Here is a 20354-nt window from a genome sequence, read left to right on the forward strand (position 1 = left end):
TTGACAATACAGAGTCGGGCTGTTTGGTAATGCAGGCCAAGGCGGGTGGTAAATTCGCGTCTAAGGCTAAACACTGGCACGACTGGAGACAGATAGTCGGCAAGTAGCCGTCTTCCGACGGAGCCCACCGCTCTGGCTGGTCCGGCAGGCCGGCGCAGCCTCGCCATAGGCGGGGCGGGCCGAGCCGGGTTCCCCGGCCTCGGGACCTCCGGCGAACACCCCGGTTTCTCGAGCGTTCCCCCACGGCGTGCAAGCAGAGCCAGGACCCGAATATGCCGCGGCTAACCGGCCGAACGTAGCTGCCGCCGAGACGAGACACGGGTTGTTTTTTTTTAACCTAAATGACCCGAGAACCAAAGCCCTGGATAAAAAAAATAATGCAGTTTATACGACCACCATTCTTCATGAAAAAGTGATGTCCATCCAGTAAACAAGCTTATCATGACGGCACAGTGGTTAGATGATAATTTAAACATGGAGAAAACGAAGTCAGCCAGTCAATAATGCATTCAGTATGTAAAATGACGAGCGGTCAGATGACTTTGTAACGCTGCCTTTATTTTCGTCTTAACAAAACTCGGGCACAAAACAACACGCACGCGGATGCGAGCTCCAACTCTGTCCAAATAGTACTGCCGTGTAGCAGTTTAGCTGATGTAAAGCAAATGTCGTGAAAGCCGCAAATGTAAACAAAGCGTTGCAGAATGGGTACATGACATCTCGCTCTTTTGAGTTAATCATTTTCACAGTGTGCAACAAAGCATATAACATTACCAATCACTTTTTAAATTATTTAACTTATTTCTCTGCTCAATTACAGTCACAGTAGATAATCAAATTCTTAAATCAATATTCTGTAGCCACAAATATTATTCAAAATCTTTCCTTCTTCCAAGTTTTTTTTTTTTTTTTTCCTTTTTAGGATTAAGTATAATAATGTATTGCTTAAAACAAGGCTGTTAAGATTATTTTCAGCTAGCTATTTTTCTTCCAAGAAATCTGAGAGAAATACACTTGAAGCGATGGCAGATAATTTCACTTATTGCCAATAGATTTACACTTAAAACTGACTAGTTTTAAGGAAGTGTGTTTTGCAGTGTATTAATGTTATATATGTTAGGAATGGCTTACTTTTAAAGGCATTTTTGTGCAACTTAGGTATTTACTCTGTAAGTAATTGTTGCCAAAGGTTTACCATTACACAATGTCAGACAATCTGTCATTATTTAGATGTTTGAATTGACGACTTGTTTATATTTTATGTTGAAAAAAAGAGTCATAAATTATATTTTTGCACAGTAATATTTTCTTTTGTGTATACTTTGAAATTTTACATAAATCTTTTAATAGAATTATCGGCTCGACATTATCGGTTATCGGTTGGAATGAGGAGGAAATGATCGGTTATCGGTATTGGTTGAAAAATGTATTATCGTGCATCACTAAAGAATAGGTATGGTTCAAAACATTATTTGAAAACATTTTTTTCTTGATTCAGGTGAAAAAACCCCTTTTTTTTTTAGATGTATGGGCTTAATAAGAACAAATGGCAATATTTACGTACTTCAAGTAGGTGGAAAAATTTGGCGCATTCATCTGTTAACTAGTCTTTAACACTCAAAACAAGATGGGGAAAATTATTTGACTAGATTGAAGAAGAATGATCTGACTAAGACTTATAAATTTACAGCGTACTGAAAGCATTACTGACTGGCTGACCTCTTGTGAGTTTGGTTTGGTGCATGTTACAATTATCAGCTAACCACTGTGCCGTCATGATAAGCATGCTTACTTGACATCACTTGTCCAAATGTCCGTGGTGAAACTGATGTGATGGGCATGTTTTTCACGAAAAATAGTGGTCATATAAACTGCATTATTTTTTGAGAGAGCTTTGGCTCTCGGGTGATTTCGGGGGGGGCGTCTCTCGTCCGGCATGTCCTCCAGCCTGTGCCCTTCAGTCCGTCCGGCCGCCAAATTAGCACCCGCACCAGGCCTCTGTCTGGCCATGGTGCTCGATGAGTTGAACCGGAGTTGTACCGGATATCCGCCCGCCCCTGCTGGCTCGTCGCGGCGTGTTCGGGGCCTGGCTCTGCTCCGGATGGAGGTGAACGCCTCGCGTCCCTCACGCCGTGGGGGAACACTCGAGAAACCAGGGTGTTTGCTGGAGGTCCTATCGCTGGGGAACCGGGCTCTGCCAGCCCTGTCAGAGCGGCGGGCTCCGTCGGAAGACTGGTACTAGTCGACTATTGGTCTCATGCCAGTGTTTAGCCTTAGATGGATTTACCACCCGCTTTGGGCTGAATGAGGACACTTTTTTTCCGCCTCGTGGAACTTCTGCAGAGCATGTTTTGCAGATGGTGGAAGCGTCATTTTTTTTCACACACGAATAAATCCAGCCAGGCTCATGACAGAGCCGGCATTATCTCCAACTGCTTCTGTTGTGTAACTCCGCCTCCTCAACCCCTCCTCCCTCAGGGGCTTCAGAGAGGGGAGGGGTTGAGGAGGCGGCGGTGCTGAATTCTTCGGTTGCGCACATTTGGAGGCTAAATCAAGTATATAATTATCCGATTGCATTATCGGTTGAATTTTTTTTCATCTGGATTATCTGAGTGACGTCATAATTGCCATCATCGGTGGATAATTATCAGTTACCGATATTATCGTGCATCTTTACTTTTAATGTAGCTTTCAGATAAAGTTAACTGTCAAACTAATGCCTGACTCACACTACACGATTTCAGAGATTTCAAACTCGTGGACTGTCGTGGCCGAAGTTTTGCATTGGGGGGGGGGGGTCCCGACCAACCAACCAACGCCTAATGAAGTGTAACATATTCACCGACTGCTAATCTGGCGTCTCGGACACATCACGACCACGCCACAGAAACCCTGGCATGTCAGAACTTCTGTTTGTCATGTTACATTGTGTGACATGTCCTACGCATTCCTACTATTTGTTGCTGAATATTGACTCTTGTTTTGTTTTAACCCTAAGAGTGCGGAAGGCATGCAGTGTGTACAGTATCCATCCATCCATCCATTATCTTCCGCTTGTTCCGGGGTCGGGTCGCGAGGGCAGCAGCTTTAACAGGGAAGCCCAGACTTCCCGCTCCCCAGCCACTTCAACCAGCTCCTCTGGCGGGATCCCAAGGCGTTCCCAGGCCAGCCGAGAGACATAGTCTCTCCAGCGTGTCCTGGGTTGTCCCCGGGGCCTCCCGCCGGTGGGACATGCCCGGAACACCTCTCCAGGGAGGCGTCCGGGAGGCATCCGAACCAGATGCCCGAGCCACCTCAGCTGGCTCCTCTCTACGCGGAGGAGTAGCGGCTCGACGCCGAGTCCCTCCCGGATGACCGAGCTTCTCACCCTGTCTCTAAGGGAGAGCCCGGACACCCTGCGGAGGAAACTCATTTCGGCCGCTTGTATCCGGGATCTTGTTCTTTCGGTCACGACCCAAAGCTCGTGACCATAGGTGAGGGTAGGAACGTAGATCGACTGGTAAATCGAGAGCTTTGCCTTTCGGCTCAGCTCCTTCTTCACCACTACGGACCGGTGCAGAGTCCGCATTACTGCAGACGCCGCACCGATTCGCCTGTCGATCTCCCGCTCCCTCCTACCGTCACTCGTGAACAAGACCCCAAGATACTTGAACTCCTCCACTTGGGGCAGGATCTCATCCCCGACCCGGAGAGGGCACTCCACCCTTTTTTCGACTGAGGACCATGGTCTCGGATTTGGAGGTGCTGATCTTCATCCCAACCGCTTCACACTCAGCTGCGAACCGCTCCAGTGAGAGTTGGAGGTCACGACTTGATGGAGCCAACAGCACTAAATCATCTGCAAAAAGCAGAGATTCAATACTGAGGTCACCAAACCGGACCCCCTCAACGCTTCGGCTGCGCCTAGAAATTCTGTCCATAAAAATTATGAACAAAATCGGTGACAAAGGGCAGCCTTGGCGGAGTCCAACCCTCACTGGGAACGAATTCGACTTACTGCCGGCAATGCGGACCAAACTCTGACACCGGTCGTACAGGGACCGAACAGCCTTTACCAAGGGGCTCGGTACCCCGTACTCCCGGAGCACCCCCCACAGGACTCCCCGAGGCACACGGTCAAACGCCTTCTCCAGATCCACAAAACACATGTAGACTGGTTGGGCGAACTCCTATGCACCCTCGAGGACCCTGCCGAAGGTGTAGAGCTGGTCCACTGTTCCACGGCCGGGACGAAAACCACACTGCTCCTCCTGAATCCGAGATTCGACTTCTCGGCGGACTCTCCTCTCCAGCACCCCTGAATAGACTTTACCAGGGAGGCTGAGGAGTGTGATCCCTCTATAATTGGAACACACCCTCCGGTCCCCCTTCTTAAAAAGGGGGACCACCACCCCGGTCTGCCAATCCAGAGGCACTGTCCCCGATGTCCACGCGATGTTGTAGAGACGTGTCAGCCACGACACCCCCACAACATCCAGAGCCTTCAGGAACTCCGGGCGGATCTCATCTACCCCCGGAGCCTTGCCACCGAGGAGCTTTCCAACTGCCTCGGTGACTTCAACCCCAGAGATCGAAGAGCCCACCACGGAGTCCCCAGACTCTGCTTCCTCAAAGGAAGGCGTGTCGGTGGAATTGAGGAGGGCCTCGAAGTATTCTCCCCACCGGCTCACGACGTCCCGAGTCGAGGTCAGCAGTACACCATCTTCACTATACACAGTGTTAATGGTGCACTGCTTTCCCCTCCTCAGGCGCCGGATGGTGGACCAGAATTTCCTCGGAGCCGTCCAGAAGTCGTTTTCCATGGCCTCGCCGAACTCCTCCCATGTCCGGGTTTTTGCCTCGGCGACCGCCGAAGCCGCAGTCCGCTTGGCCAGCCGGTACCTGTCAGCTGCCTCCAGAGTCCCACAGGCCAAAAAGGCCCGATAGGACTCCTTCTTCAGCTTGACGGCATCCCTTACCGCTGGTGTCCACCAGCGGGTTCGGGGATTGCCGCCACGACAGGCACCAACCACCTTACAGCCACAGCTCTGATCGGCCGCCTCAACAATGGAGGTGCGGAAAATGGCCCACTCGGACTCAATGTCCCCCACCACCCCCGGGACAAGGGAGAAGTTCTGCCGGAGGTGGGTGTTGAAACTCTTTCTGACAGGGGATTCTGCCAGACGTTCCCAGCAGACCCTCACAATACGTTTGGGCCTGCCAGGTCTGGCCAGCATCTTCCCCCGCCATCGGAGCCAACACACCACCAGGTGGTGATCAGTTGACAGCTCCGCCCCTCTCTTCACCCGAGTGTCCAAAACATGCGGCCACAAGTCCGATGACACGATTACGAAGTTGATCATCGAACTGCGGCCTAGGGTGTCCTGGTGCCAAGTGCACATATGGACACCCCTATGTTTGAACATGGTGTTCGTTATAGACAAACCGTGACGAGCACAGAAGTCCAATAACAGAACACCACTCGGGTTCTGATCGGGGGGGCCGTTCCTCCCAATCACGCCCCTCCAGGTCTCACTGTCATTGCCCACGTGAGCGTTGAAGTCCCCCAGTAGAACGAGGGAGTCCCCAGAGGGGGCGCTCTCTAGCACACCCTCCAAGGACTCCAAAAAGGGTGGGTATTCTGAACTGCTGTTTGGTGCATAAGCGCAAACAACAGTTAGAACCCATCCCCCCACCCGAAGGCGAAGGGAGGCTACCCTCTCGTCTACCGGGGTAAACCCCAACGTACAGGCGCCAAGCCGGGGGGCAATAAGTATGCCCACACCAGCCCGGCGCCTCTCACCATGGGCAACTCCAGAGTGGAAGAGAGTCCAACCCCTCTCGAGAGGATTGGTACCAGAACCCAAACTGTGTGTGGAGGAGAGTCCGACTATATCTAGTCGGAACTTCTCTGCCTCACACACCAGCTCAGGCTCCTTCCCTGCCAGAGAGGTGACATTCCATGTCCCAAGAGTTAGCTTCAGCAGCTGGGGGTCGGACCGCCAAGGCCCCCGCCTTTGGCTGCCGCCCAACTCCCTACGCACCCGACCCCTTTGGCCCCTCCCACAGGTGGTGAGCCCATGGGAAGGGGAACCCACGTTGCCTTTTCGGGCTAAGCCCGGCCGGGCCCCTGTGTACAGTATATACATACTATATACATACTATATACACACTGTGTGCATTGTATAGTGTGCATACATCGTGTGTGTATCGGAGTCCCGACCCAATACCAAAAAAATAAAGTCCGGGAGTGTGGCGGACTATAAAACGTATGTATTTTTGTTTCTTTTGGCAATGTCATTGTATTTCTGGATTATCTTGTTACTTTTTTAAAGATAAAAAACCTGATCCTTTTCACCAGATTCTGATCCTCTGAAAAATGGCTCCATTACCCAGAAGTAAAATCGTATAATGGATCCCAATGAGAGTGCCACAACTCTTTCTACATGGCTCTGACCAGGAGCATTCCCACGATCACCCAAAACTGCCGTGAAGTTCAGATATTGACGCGTCCCTATTATAATCCACAAAATAATAAGAGAAAACTTGCCGTAGTCAACTGAGTTGCCTTTCTTCTTATTTGGTAGTCAGGAGGGAGTCATTCCTACAGAAATGCGCATTTATTCTTTAAAAACATGTTCACTTTTGTGGTGTGAACTCTTTAAGAAGAGCATGCCTGCTGCAGAGAGTCTGTATGCATTTTACGAGAGTTCACTCAACCAAATCATTTTTTGACGACGTACAGTCGGGCTTAATTAGTCCCTCAGTGATTGCTGCGCCACTCAATTGTTGTGAGAAGAAACTAGTGTGTTGCAGTTGTAGCCGTTTTAAATGTTTTCAAGTGATGGCAGAATTTCCACACAGTCTCCTGCACCCTAGCTTCAGAGATGTTTAATGAATAAAGTTTTTAAGGCGCCGTAATTAACTCTCATTGCGATTTATTGTCAAGTGAAGACCCTGGGTGCCTCTGCAGAAGAACCATTTAAGGCTAACCCAGTACTTCTCAAATGGTGGGGCGCGCCCCCCCAGGGGGGCGCAGAGCGATGCCAGGGGTGGCGCGAGTGTGCTTTTTTTTTTTTTTGCCGTACTAGAATAAAGTGGACTTGCACATCCACTCCGTGGGTGGCAGTGGCGCTCTCATTTTCAAAGTGCGTGCAATATTTTTGAAGTAAGCAAGAGCACACGGAAGAGACTCATGCAGAGCTGGACTCACACAGCGACCCACTGTCTTCTCCGGTTCGCACGTGTTTGGCCGAGAAGTGCCGTTTTCGGCTTGGGATCGTCACGACCACCGCCCTCACCTACGGTTCTCCCTCGGCCGCCGAGAATGCGCTTTTTTCGGGCCTTTTGGCTTTGACTTTAAATATAGTGGGAAATGAGGAAAGACCACTGTTTACTGAGTCTAAAAATGATTATAGGGTAGAGCCTGAAGCCAAATCAGTTAAGACGCCACTTAAAGACATTAGACCTCAATCTCATTGATAAACCGCTTGATTGTTTTTCAGCGAAAACGTGCCGAATATTGCCAATTGTCACAATCGTCCCGCTTTGTCAGTGTTATATCAGTAAACCAGTGAGCACTGTGGTGAATCAGCGAAAATAAAAACTTTCCTTCTGTCTAAAGACACTTTTCCCCCCCTTCTATTCAGTTTTGTTTTTTTGGGTCAAATTTTTTGGCATGTTGTCCTGAAGAGTAAATGTTTCTAATCAATTTGAATTTGTTATTATTTACTGATTTTATTACATTTTATTTTTCAGTATCAAATGGTCAGTAGGCAAATTGATGTGCGTTAAGTCTTTTCTGTTACAAGGAAAACAATGTTAATAAAGTTATACTTTATTATAAGTTGATCTATGTTACTTTTTTTCTTTAATAGAAAAAAAGGACACAATGTTAGGCTGAAGCGTACTTATAATAGTAATATTATAGACAAATGATACTATTTACAGTGGCGGCAGAGAGTTGGGAGGGGCGCGAAACATTTACGTCTTCCTTGGGGGGGCGTAACAGAAAATAATTGAGAAGCACTGGGCTAACCATAGATAGTTAGACATAGCCAAATTTGACCAGGACACGGCTCTCAGCTGCTACAAAGCTTGCCAGCTGCTTCGAATTGGGCTCCATTCGATGCTATGTACAGCTACAGAAGAACGATTCAAGTTTAACAATGAGTGGTGAGACGGACTTAAGAAAGATTAATATCCACTGTTTGCTACGTGTAGAGGACTCTATGCCAGTGTCGAATAGTGTTTTTCAACCTGCATAGAGGACTTTATTGCTGACAAATGCTCCGTTTGATGCCTAATGCCCTGACAGAAGATCATTTTAAAGCTATCTGTGTGTGTTTTGACAAATTTAAAGAGGACTGATAGTCACAGCATGCTACAACACAGCTGCTATGTGAGGAATAGTGCTGATAGCCGTTAGCCACAAGTTGAATGGATGCTATGCTGGGGATTTTTAAAAGGACTCTGTCCGTTTCAAGCTTAGAAGGCAAGGTAAAGTGGATTTTACTCTTTCTTCTTTGTAAATTTAATGACATGTTTTGTAATGGGGGGGGTCACATGCAAATTTCACTTTTATGAGCTTTTACTCATGCAGTATTGTCATTTCCTGGTTAAAAAAAACAGTCGGAAAGGTTTTCTGAAGCAATCAACTAACCTTTTTTTTTTTTTTTTTTTTTTTTTTTTACCTGTCCTGTTCAGCTGTTTCGACACAGACAATAGTAATCTGAGTGTCCGTTCACCTATGTTTGAGAAATTGTTGAATATCTATTGTCTTTTAGCATCATTTTCCCCCATTCTTAGGCCCACCGAGCAGTGTTGGCAGCCAGCTCGTCGTACTTCCGCGACCTGTTCAATGCTGGTGGCAAGAGCTCGGTAGTGGAGCTGCCATCAGCCGTGCAGCCGCAGAGCTTCCAGCAGATCCTGGCCTTCTGCTACACGGGCCGCTTGAGCATGAACGTGGGCGACCAGTTCCTGCTCATGTACACTGCAGGCTTTCTGCAGATCCAGCAAATTATGGAGAAGGGCACGGAGTTTTTCCTCAAGGTAAGTGGTTGTCATGGCTAGTAAGGGTTTAACTAGTACTGGTGTCAACAATAATCGATGCGGCGATGCATCCCGATGCGGGGCATGAACGATTCGATTCGATGCGGGCAACAAGCCGAATCGATTTAGCGCATTTTAAAATATATAAGACTAATAGCCTAGATCTTGAGCCCGAACCTGACCCAACCCGACCCGAATTTCGGGCCCAAAACGTCAATGATTTACGTTCGGGTTGGGTCGGGCCGTACTTCTCGCTCGCTTTTTAAAAAAAAAAAAAATATATATATATATATATATATATATTTGTATACTAAAACGATGTATGGATGTTAAACTAAGGAATATTAGTTATAAAATTAAATAAATTGGATAAAACAGAGAGAAGGCGCTTTGGTAATCCCAAACATGAGCCGCAGCAGAGCCAGTGCATTGTTTGCGCAGATGAACGCCGTGGCCCCGCCCTCCTTTTAATCTTCCCCTTGCGCTTTGGCCTCTGTGCGAGTCTGCAACGGCATCCTCGTATTTCCTTTTCGAATTTCGATATAGAGCAGCAAGAGGTGAAAAGCAAACTAAAGACGTGGGGATTGAAAAGGCAAGAATCCACAAGTGGTGCGTGGAAAGGATTTAAATCGTTAGTGGAAGATGCTACTGAAAACCGTGTCGGCCTTGCCGAATGAAACAATTGTGGCGCTTTGCTCTCGTACGAGAGCAGAAAGACTGGCACCTTGACGCTGAGCAGGCATTTTAAAAACTGTACTGGCCTAAAAGATGATATTAGTCAAACATCGTTATTATCATTTGTTTCGAGGGCTGCACCTCTTCGTGCTAAGCAGGACATCGTGGTGTTCCTTTAAATGTTATTATTTATTTTGTTTCAGTGGTCCTTAAGGCATGTTCTTCTTTTGTGTGTTCTAATGCGAGTCATTAAAATAAAGACTGTTGTTTAAAAGTATTTTAGTTTATTTTTGTATGCTGCTGTTCCTCTCATTGTCATAGAGGCGCGTAGTGAGCAAAATATCCCACACAGAAATATATTTAACAAACCTTTCCAGCGTTATTTCATTTTGTACATGCATTTATAATGATCAGAAAAATAGGTAGACTATTTAAACATTAAGAAAACTTGCGTTTTTTTCTGCCAACTTGAAGAAATTAAAATAAATGTCTATTGCATTTTGCCGAGGAAATGACGCATGAACTATCCACCTGATAGAACGGACACAAATATATAAAATATATAATTGTTTATTGATTATGCATCTTACAGATTTGTTTAACTGGGAGAATTTGTTACAAAAAACGGGCTTTAATTTGTTATCATTATGCACATGGCATCGTCACAAAAAACGCAACCACACATCGCATCCCTGCATTTCCTCCTCCACCTGAGTCCTCACAAATAAAACTGGCTCGGGCGTGGGCCTACAAATAAAACGTAAAATTTCGGGGGGTTTTCGGGCTCGGGCATACAAATAAAAAATGAAATTCCGGGGTTTTTCGGGCTCGGGCCTGCAAGGTAAATTAATTGCTCGGGCCAGGTCTGGCTTTAATACGCGCGGGCCGGGTCGGGTCGGGTCGGGCTGGATTTTTTAGGCCCGAACTAGGCTCTAATATAAGTACGTTAAAAAATCTTCCCTGCACAATTCCGGTGATGCAACGGATTTGGTTTCCCCATTTGTATTATTATTCTCATGTTTACCTGTAGAGGAAGCTACTTTACATTCAAAGCAATGCAGGGGGGGACGAGGAACCCAAATCCGCTTCCTCACCGGAGTAACGTCACAGACATGCGCAGTTGCAATCGAGACAGCAGAGAGATATGACATAACATAACAATGCCTGAAGCGGAGAAAGAGGGAATGCTACTGTGTGTAAAAAAAAAAGAGAGAAAGGCCTGGTCTTATTCAAAGCACAAACTAAATGCTGTGATGTTTTATATATATATTAGAGCTGAAACGAATACTCGAGCAACTCGGGTAACTAGAGTTTAAAAACTGATCCGAGTAATTTTATTCACCTCGAGTAATCGTTTATTTTGACAGCTCTAAGCATCACGTTTTGCTCGGACTATTTTGAATGCGGGACAACGCGCTGATGTCACGTGCGGAGAGGAAGAAGAAGAATAAGAAAAAAAAAACTTACTACATCCGCTACAAACAACGCCGACGTTGCTAAATACTAGCCCGCACATATGCTACGTTGGTAGCAGGTAGTGTCTGATGCGTCTCATAGAGATCACATGTATGTTGAACTAGATGCTAAATGACTGACTCGGCCGTGTCTGGGCAGCGTTAGTAAACAGCCGCCATCTTAAAGCAGTAGGGCGCTTAGCGCTAATAAATAAGATTAACGTTACTGTCACTACTAGCTCACATAACGTTAGCCCTGCGGAGGGCTAGGTTTCCATTAATTATGACCGCTGTCGATGCGTGGCTAACATGTCTTACATACAGGCTTTAACATAACTTAGCATTGTGGAGTGATGAGGGTGTAAAATAAAAACTTAATAATGCTAACTATCAATTTTAGCTCAGTAGTCATTGCTGGATAAAACACCAACTAGCACTGGTCCCTAATGTGCTCCAATACAGCTTGTATCATACATTTATTTTGAACACTGCAAAAACTCAAAATCCTATTACGACTTAAGTTTTAAGTTAGTCTAAAATGTAACTAGAACATAAAAATGGCTTGACACAAATAGAAATTCAATTGAAACACGTGGGAAAAAATCCTAACTTTTAAGTGATGTGTGTTATCAAGCGTAACGGCATTTTTAGGTAAGATACAGTGCCTTGCAAAAGTATTCGGCCCCCTTGAACCTTGCAACCTTTCGCCACATTTCAGGCTTCAAACATAAAGATATAAAATTTAAATTTTTTGTCAGGAATCAACAACAAGTGGGACACAATCGTGAAGTGGAACAAAATTTATTGGATAATTTAAACTTTTTTAACAAATAAAAAACTGAAAAGTGGGGCGTGCAATATTATTCGGCCCCCTTGCGTTAATACTTTGTAGCGCCACCTTTTGCTCCAATTACAGCTGCAAGTCGCTTGGGGTATGTTTCTATCAGTTTTGCACATCGAGAGACTGACATTCTTGCCCATTCTTCCTTGCAAAACAGCTCGAGCTCAGTGAGGTTGGATGGAGAGTGTTTGTGAACAGCAGTCTTCAGCTCTTTCCACAGATTCTCGATTGGATTCAGGTCTGGACTTTGACTTGGCCATTCTAACACCTGGATACGTTTATTTTTGAACCATTCCATTGTAGATTTGGCTTTATGTTTTGGATCATTGTCCTGTTGGAAGATAAATCTCCGTCCCAGTCTCAGGTCTTGTGCAGATACCAACAGGTTTTCTTCCAGAATGTTCCTGTATTTGGCTGCATCCATCTTCCCGTCAATTTTAACCATCTTCCCTGTCCCTGCTGAAGAAAATCAGGCCCAAACCATGATGCTGCCACCTCCATGTTTGACAGTGGGGATGGTGTGTTCAGGGTGATGAGCTGTGTTGCTTTTACGCTAAACATATTGTTTTGCATTGTGGCCAAAAAGTTCAATTTTGGTTTCATCTGACCAGAGCACCTTCTTCCACATGTTTGGTGTATCTCCCAGGTGGCTTGTGGCAAACTTTAAACGAGACTTTTTATGGATATCTTTGAGAAATGGCTTTCTTCTTGCCACTCTTCCATAAAGGCCAGATTTGTGCAGTGTACGACTGATTGTTGTCCTATGGACAGACTCTCCCACCTCAGCTATAGATCTCTGCAGTTCATCCAGAGTGATCATGGGCCTCTTGGCTACATCTCTGATCAGTTTTCTCCTTGTTTGTGAAGAAAGTTTGGAAGGACGGCCGGGTCTTGGTAGATTTGCAGTGGTCTGATGCGCCTTCCATTTCAATATGATGGCTTGCACAGTGCTCCTTGAGATGTTTAAAGCTTGGGAAATCTTTTTGTATCCAAATCCGGCTTTAAACTTCTCCACAACAGTATCTCGGACCTGCCTGGTGTGTTCCTTGGTTTTCATAATGCTCTCTGCACTTTAAACAGAACCCTGAGACTATCACAGAGCAGGTGCATTTATACGGAGACTTGATTACACACAGGTGGATTCTATTTATCATCATCGGTCATTTAGGACAACATTGGATCATTCAGAGATCCTCACTGAACTTCTGGAGTAAGTTTGCTGCACTGAAAGTAAAGGGGCCGAATAATATTGCACGCCCCACTTTTCAGTTTTTTATTTGTTAAAAAAGTTTAAATTATCCAATAAATGTTGTTCCACTTCACGATTGTGTCCCACTTGTTGTTGATTCTTGACAAAAAAATAAAATTTCATATCTTTATGTTTGAAGCCTGAAATGTGGCGAAAGGTTGCAAGATTCAAGGGGGCCGAATACTTTTTAAAGGCACTGTGTATACATATACATATATATATATATATATATATATTAATAAGATCTAAAAGTTTTTTGAGTGAAAGCAGTGAATTAGTCTTTTTTTTTAATTCTAGTTATATCTGAGATGCAATTGTTGGCTGTTTTCAACAATATACATCGAAAATAAAGACATTGATTGACTGAAAATGGTTCAAGATTAGATGAAATGTCTTGTTTTCTCATGTATATTTATAATTGCTCTTCACCTAAAAATATATTTGTTTTATCCGATTACTCGATTAATCGATAGAATTTTCAGTCGATTACTCGATTACTAAAATATTCGATAGCTGCAGCCCTAATATGAAAGTATACTGTTTTCATTTGACTTCAACCAGGAGTGACACAAGAGCCAATAAAAAGTTGTTTAATGTTTGACCACTTGTGTTGCCTCATGATTCACGAAAAATATGCTTTGCTTTAGAATTTTAATGCAACCCAGGCTTTAATGCATCGCGATGCATTGCTGAATCGAACCGAATCGAATCGTGACCCTCTGAGTCGAATCGAATCGAATTGTGACCCTCTGAATCGAATCGTGGCCATCCCAATCGTAATCGAATTGAATCACCTCTAGTAACTACGGTTGGGTACCAAAACCCTCTATCAAATTGGTACAGGTTCTGACGCAAGTGGTAGTAATCGGACTAAATAAAAATAAACATTTCAGTACCGCATTTCGGTGCCTAAGTTTTTAAAAACTTTTTTACCCTGCCTGCTGTTTTGGTAAATTACCCTGATGTTAGTCGTGCTATTTACAGTTACAGATGCAAGAAGCACAGTAGATAGAACAATACCCAATCCTTGCTGTACCGATACACAAAAATGTAATTTCGGTTCAGTTCGCTTTTTTGAGGATAATAAGTTAGAACGTTTGTAAATAAACAAAAGCATTGGGTGACATTTCACCGGGACCAGGGGTGAGGGTTTGCTGGGGCTGCAAGTTTTTAATGTATTTTGGTTTTGGAAAAATTATGATGTTGAAATATTAAAATTATTTATGGTCATAGGATGTCGGGAGTGCTTGAGCCTTGCTATTTATGATTAATTTTCTTTTTGTTTTTGTGTACATTTTTTGTTTGTTGCACTTGGCTACAGTATTCACACCAAGCAGTTTGAAACTTTTACAGTTTTATTTTGTCAGTTTTGTCATTTACAAAATGCACCTGTTTTTTTAATTATATTCCTATGATGTACCTACTGCGCATCAAATGGGATCTTTTTGCTTCCATGAGGTCTCATCTCCGAGCTGCGACTCGCAGGGTCTCCACACCGAGGAGACAGAGCCTCAGAGTCCTGTCACTCAGACAGGGGCTGTCAGTACCCCGATTGCCACTACAGCTGCCAGGCCGTCCGCTTGTTTGACACCCCTACCCCTGATGTCTAAAGTGAAGACAGAGCAGCTTGCTACCACACCTCAGTCTCAACAGGTGAAATTGATCTTGTTTCCTTACACTTTTTCTGCAGGGTTATGGAAAATTTATTTCCATGCATCCCCAAAATCACCTTTTTTTTGTAATCATGTTGGGGCTTGGCTATTTGGCCCAAATATTTGATAACAATGTTTTTTTTTTTTCATATTGTTAGGTTTAGATTATTTTCAGTTTTATCCCCTTTTCAACTTATATTTTTAAAGAATATACAAAAACTATAAAGTAAAAGTAAAACTTTTCATTGACAAATGAATGAATATTAACATAACACATGCAGCATTGAATACTTTGCCTCTTGAAAACAACACTTTTCATGGTCAATATTCTGAACAGCACACCCAAAATTGCAAACTTTCAAAGTCAAGAATAAATAAAGTTAATGAAATCAAATAAATATACAAAAATACAATGAAATCTTTCATTCACCAATGCAAGAAATGTATAATAATAACGATGGTTCTCAAATTAGGGTCTTTTTTGGAGGTATACAAGAAGAATGCCAAACAAGAAGAACAACAAAAGAAAGTGAACGGTCCTTTTAGGGAAAAGAACACTCTGGATAGCAGAAAATTTGGACTTTCTATGGCACGTTGGCCACTTGGAAACAGTGGCACTTCAAAGAGAAGCACTGAAAACATTAGTAGATGAGGAAGTCCTTGATAAAACTTGTTTTTCATAGCATGCAAAGAGCATGTGCCTGCGAGTTTGAACGAGGTTTGAGTTGTTGGGCTTTGGTGAAGAACTTAATGAATCAATACTTTCCTTTGTCCTCAACAGGAGGGCTTCCCATACTCGGTGGTCTGTATCCCAGTAGCCAAACGACTATGGGAGGGAGGGAATGGCAGTGGTGCTTCCGGAGGCGGTAGCGGCGCACAAAGAAAGGCGGCACGCTATTCATCCTCGTCTTCCTCATCTTCCTCACTCTCCTCCAATGCTGCTACCCAGGAATCCTCCGGACGGGGGGGTGCACTTACGTTACTGGCGGGAGGCACCACCACCCCTAACAACAACAGCAGCAGCAGTAATAACAATAATAGTAACAACGGCGGTACCCCCGAAGGCACGAGTCCGGGCACACTCAGTCTGTACACCAGTGACTCGCCTATCAGCTACCACGACGATGAGGAAGAGGACGAGATGGCGGATGAGAGCGCCGAAGAGCAGTATAGACAAATCTGCAACATTTATACCATGTATAGCATGCTCAACGCCAACACTCCAGGTCAGAAACACATCAAAATGCTTATCAGAATTCTTACGCAATTGTGTAAAGTATGATATTTGTTTTTATGATTGATTGATTGAAGCTTCAGACACACCACTGGTTGATGGCGTCTGCAAGCTTTACAACAAACCGAAGGCTGTTTTGTTATGAGAGCATATTTTTTAGTAATTGTTTTTAATTTGGCCAAATTTGGCCAAACTAGTGCAACTACCTCCAGATGTAATCTCGGCCCCACCCCCTCCACAGCAGCCTTATGGCCCTCTGCAAAAGAAGTACTTCATAGTTATTCTGTTGAGTTCCCTCGTGAAGCTATCATGTTTTTATTGATTTCTTTCTGTAGCAACCGCTTATCAAAAATACAATGTGTTTTTCAAACATTGAGGGAATGTTGGTGTCTGTAGCAATGGCAATGTCTGGTGGTCAAAACGGAAGCAATTACTGTATTTGCATATGGTCGATACCATATTTTAACCGTTTTTGAGGCCATTTCTTGACCACCACTTAAAAAACTAGAAAATGCAATTTTTGGAGAAATTCGCAGGTAATTTTAAAAAGATTTCAGGGTCACTTCCTGTTGAATGTGGGACATTTCAGGGTCACTTCCCATTGATTTGGAGACATTAAATGGTCGCTTCCTGTTGATATCAGGTCATTTCCCAATGATATTTTGATGTACATGGCCGTCAATGGCATCGGCTTACATTTGCGTCAATGGAATCCAAGTACATTGCATCAATAGAATGAACGTACTGTATATGTCCATTAATGGCATAGACGTACATGGCTGTCAATGGAATCCAAGTACATTGGCATCAATACAGGGTGACCCAAAAAAAAGTTTACACTCAGTTGACTGCTTGTTTAAAAGCCATTGAAACATATCTAAATAGGTTGTCATGGTTAAGTGATACATTAAGGTCACTCAATGCAGCTGGTAATCTCTTGTCTTTACAATTCCTGTGCTTCTGCTTAAAATGAAGAAAACTTTAGCTGTACCTGAATTGCTGGGTGCCGGTCTGACACCTACTGAGATTGCAGCAAATCTGAGAATATCCAGATGTGCAGTCTACAAAGTTAAAAAGAAGCTGAACGATACTGGAACAGCCTCACGAAAACCTGGGTCTGGAAGTGAAGATCTGTGCGGACCAAAAAGTTGATTGACAAGGTGATATGTGGCCACCCCAGAGTCCAGATCTCAATCCCCTGGATTATAGCATATGGGCAACTGTGGAGGACAGTGCCTGTAAGAAGCCACAAACTTCTGTGGCAGCCTTGGAGAGGTCCATTGTTAGAGCTTGGGAAAAGATGACAGCATCCTACATAAAGAAGACCTGTCAAGCGTTCCGCAGGCCCCTGGAGGCTGTTGTGACACTTAAGGGAGGACACATTGAAAAATAGAGTGTACTGTACATGTTCTTTACAATAATGTATAATTTGTGATTCAATTCTAATTCTAAGCTGAATAAACATGGCATTTAAGTTGTATTATGGCACTAATGGCAGTGTAAACTTTTTTTTGGGTCACCCTGTAGAATCGGTATACATGGCTTTCAATGGCATCGACATACATGGCCATCATTGGCAAGGACGTGCATTGCTGGCAATGGCATCGACAAAGATTTTGGCAAATTCTGTATACAACTTTTAAGCCCCTTACCTAACTGAATTTTGTATGATTTATTTGAATTTCATAAAATCAAAGGACTAAATACATTTTGAACTTTTCCCCCCAAAACCTGCGTTTTGGCGCAAACGGTAATTTTTTTTACTTTGAACGAGAATTCCGGTCATTTCAGTATTTGAACGGTGTTGATGGGCCAATCGGTTCGGGCTGTGCCGCGAGCCGAAGAAATGCCATTGGGGAAAAAAAAGGGATAACATAGGTGGTTGCTTTTGCATTACATGCAAAGCTTCCATCAACAAAACTAGTTCTTCTGCCCAAGATCTGCCAGCAGGTTTGATGAAGCTATTTATAGTCTTCGAATAAAGCGGGACTGACAGATGGATTCCGATGAATATTATTATGATGATGATGTGTGGGAACCTTGTGCTTTTTTTTCATCCACTCTTCTTTAGCCCTAATGTCTCATTTCACTCTCACAGTGCCAGGTGAGAAAGTTGAGGCACTGCCAGACACTGCACCAGACTCTGGGCGACGAGGTGGGCGCCCCCGGCAAGAGCTGGCATCACTGCCATCAGAACTCATCAGCCAGATTGGCAATCGTTGCCACCCTAAGCTCTACGAGGAGGGCGACCCTGCAGAGAAACTGGAGCTGGTGAGCGGCACCTCCGTTTTCATCTCGCGGGCACAGCTCATGAACTGCCACGTCAGCGCCGGCACACGACATAAGGTTCTGCTCAGGCGTCTGCTGGCTGCCTTCTTTGACAGGTGAGTGAGTTTCTTTAAACTGTTTACTGTTGTTTGTTGTAAAATGTTTACTTGGTCTTTCTGTGGTAGGCCACCTTTCAAGAATTTAATTTATTTATTTGTCACCTAAAGTAAGTTCAGTCTGGTTCAGAACGTTACCCTTTATGTGGTTTAATTGGTGTGTAGGTACCATGTGATCAACATTTTTTTCTTGAATTAAAAAACATTTATAGTATTGTTCTTTATTTCTATTACTACTATTATTTTTTTCATTGTTATTACAAGTGTTTTATTCTACTTCCAATTTTTTTTCTGTTTGATTGCATATTAAAATTACGGTAATTGAATTTTTAAGGAGATATTGTTATATTTTAATTTGTTACTTTTCAATTTCATTTTTTACATTATGTATCAGAAATTAAAAAACAAAAAAAACAACAAAAAAAACTACACCAGGTATACACACAGTCACGGCCAGGTAAAATGTTACATTTCCACAATCCAGGGTGTTTTAATTATCAATAAAGGAGCTGCGACTTGTCTTTTTTTTTTTTTTTAATCATCTGTTTAAGAATAAATAAATAAATAAATAAATAAGAGAGACCCTAATCAGTGAACCTTGTTTTTTTAATGGATTTGTGTTTTTGCTGAATGAATTTATTTATTGTATCTTATTTTTCAATTTTATGTTGTATATACAGTATTATATAATTGTATAATTGTTTGTGTACAGGAGCACCTTGGCTAACAGTTGTGGCACCGGCATTCGCTCGTCCACCAACGACCCAAGTCGCAAGCCGCTGGACAACCGAGTTCTGCACGCGGTTAAATGTGAATTGATCGGCACGCGTCCGATAGCGCAGCATATCTTCGAAAACATGTCTTCATCATTTTCTTTCTCTTTTCTAGTCTACTGCCAGAATTTTGCGCCCAGCTTCCGGGAGAGTGAGATGAACGCCATCGCTGCCGACATGTGTACAAATGCCCGCCGTGTGGTCCGCAAGAGCTGGATACCCAAACTCAAACTCCTGATGGCCGACAGCGATGCGTACTCCTCTTTCCTGGCCGACAACGTTAAGGCAGAGGCTGACGGGCTGGGTGGCGAGCAAGGTTTCGACACCGCCTCATTGGAGTTGGCAACCGGTGGAAACGACGGTGGAGCGACGCCAACAGATGCTCTCCAGGACGGCGGAGGAGGTGGAGGAGGAGATAGCAGCACTTTGTTTTGAGTGAGTTAAAGGACAGACAGATGTTTGGATAGACAGTAGGAGACAGTGTGGCCACTTTGTGTCCGCTTCTGATGTTTTTCTTCCTTTTTAGCATCACTTTTATCCTGATTTTTGCTGCTCTCTTGCAAACCTCAAACACAGCATGTACCATAATTCCAGGGACAGGAAATGATCTTCTCCCATCTGCGTGTAGTATCATCACGGTTCTTCTCCCACCAAAATTGATCCTTTATTTATCCCCTCCTTCATATGAATGTATGCGCGTTTTGTAAAGGGTTTGCCCCAGGGAATGCCTTGTTTCGATACTGTTTATTTTAGGGATGTTCTGATGGCATATGTTTGCACTCGAGTCCGAGTCACCTGATTTGACAATCTGCCGATACCAAGTCCCGATCCGATACCGAAAAGTTTTTTTTTTTTTTAAACAAAAGATCCAAACATGTTACCGTCCCACAGTGCCATCTTCATAATGTATGTATTTTTAAACTAGAAAAACTTAGAAACACGCTTGTCTTTATTAAATGCTTCATTGAGTGAGTCCACTCATGCTTTGATACTCACGCTGCAGAGAACAGCCTCTCACTTACACAATGAGTTGTCACAGCACACTTATGTAAGTTTAACAAT

The 20354-nt window shown here is 43.9% G+C and overlaps 1 protein-coding gene across 5 annotated transcripts in view; it reads left to right on the forward strand.

Moving 5' to 3' along the window:
* The window catches only part of LOC130920200 (nucleus accumbens-associated protein 1-like), a 34735-nt gene extending 14775 nt beyond the window's left edge, over positions 1-19960 (forward strand). For all 5 annotated transcript variants that reach the window (XM_057843209.1, XM_057843212.1, XM_057843210.1 and 2 more), the window contains exons 3-8: positions 8788-9030; positions 14708-14902; positions 15683-16127; positions 18234-18519; positions 19232-19329; positions 19408-19960. In XM_057843209.1, coding sequence (XP_057699192.1) covers positions 8788-9030; positions 14708-14902; positions 15683-16127; positions 18234-18519; positions 19232-19329; positions 19408-19727 — 1587 coding nt within the window. In that variant the 3' untranslated portion in view covers positions 19728-19960. The remainder of the gene's footprint in view (positions 1-8787; positions 9031-14707; positions 14903-15682; positions 16128-18233; positions 18520-19231; positions 19330-19407) is intronic.
* Positions 19961-20354: the final 394 nt, after the last annotated feature.

Source organism: Corythoichthys intestinalis, chromosome 8, assembly GCF_030265065.1.
Source record: "Corythoichthys intestinalis isolate RoL2023-P3 chromosome 8, ASM3026506v1, whole genome shotgun sequence".
In the NCBI taxonomy this organism is placed as follows: domain Eukaryota; kingdom Metazoa; phylum Chordata; class Actinopteri; order Syngnathiformes; family Syngnathidae; genus Corythoichthys; species Corythoichthys intestinalis.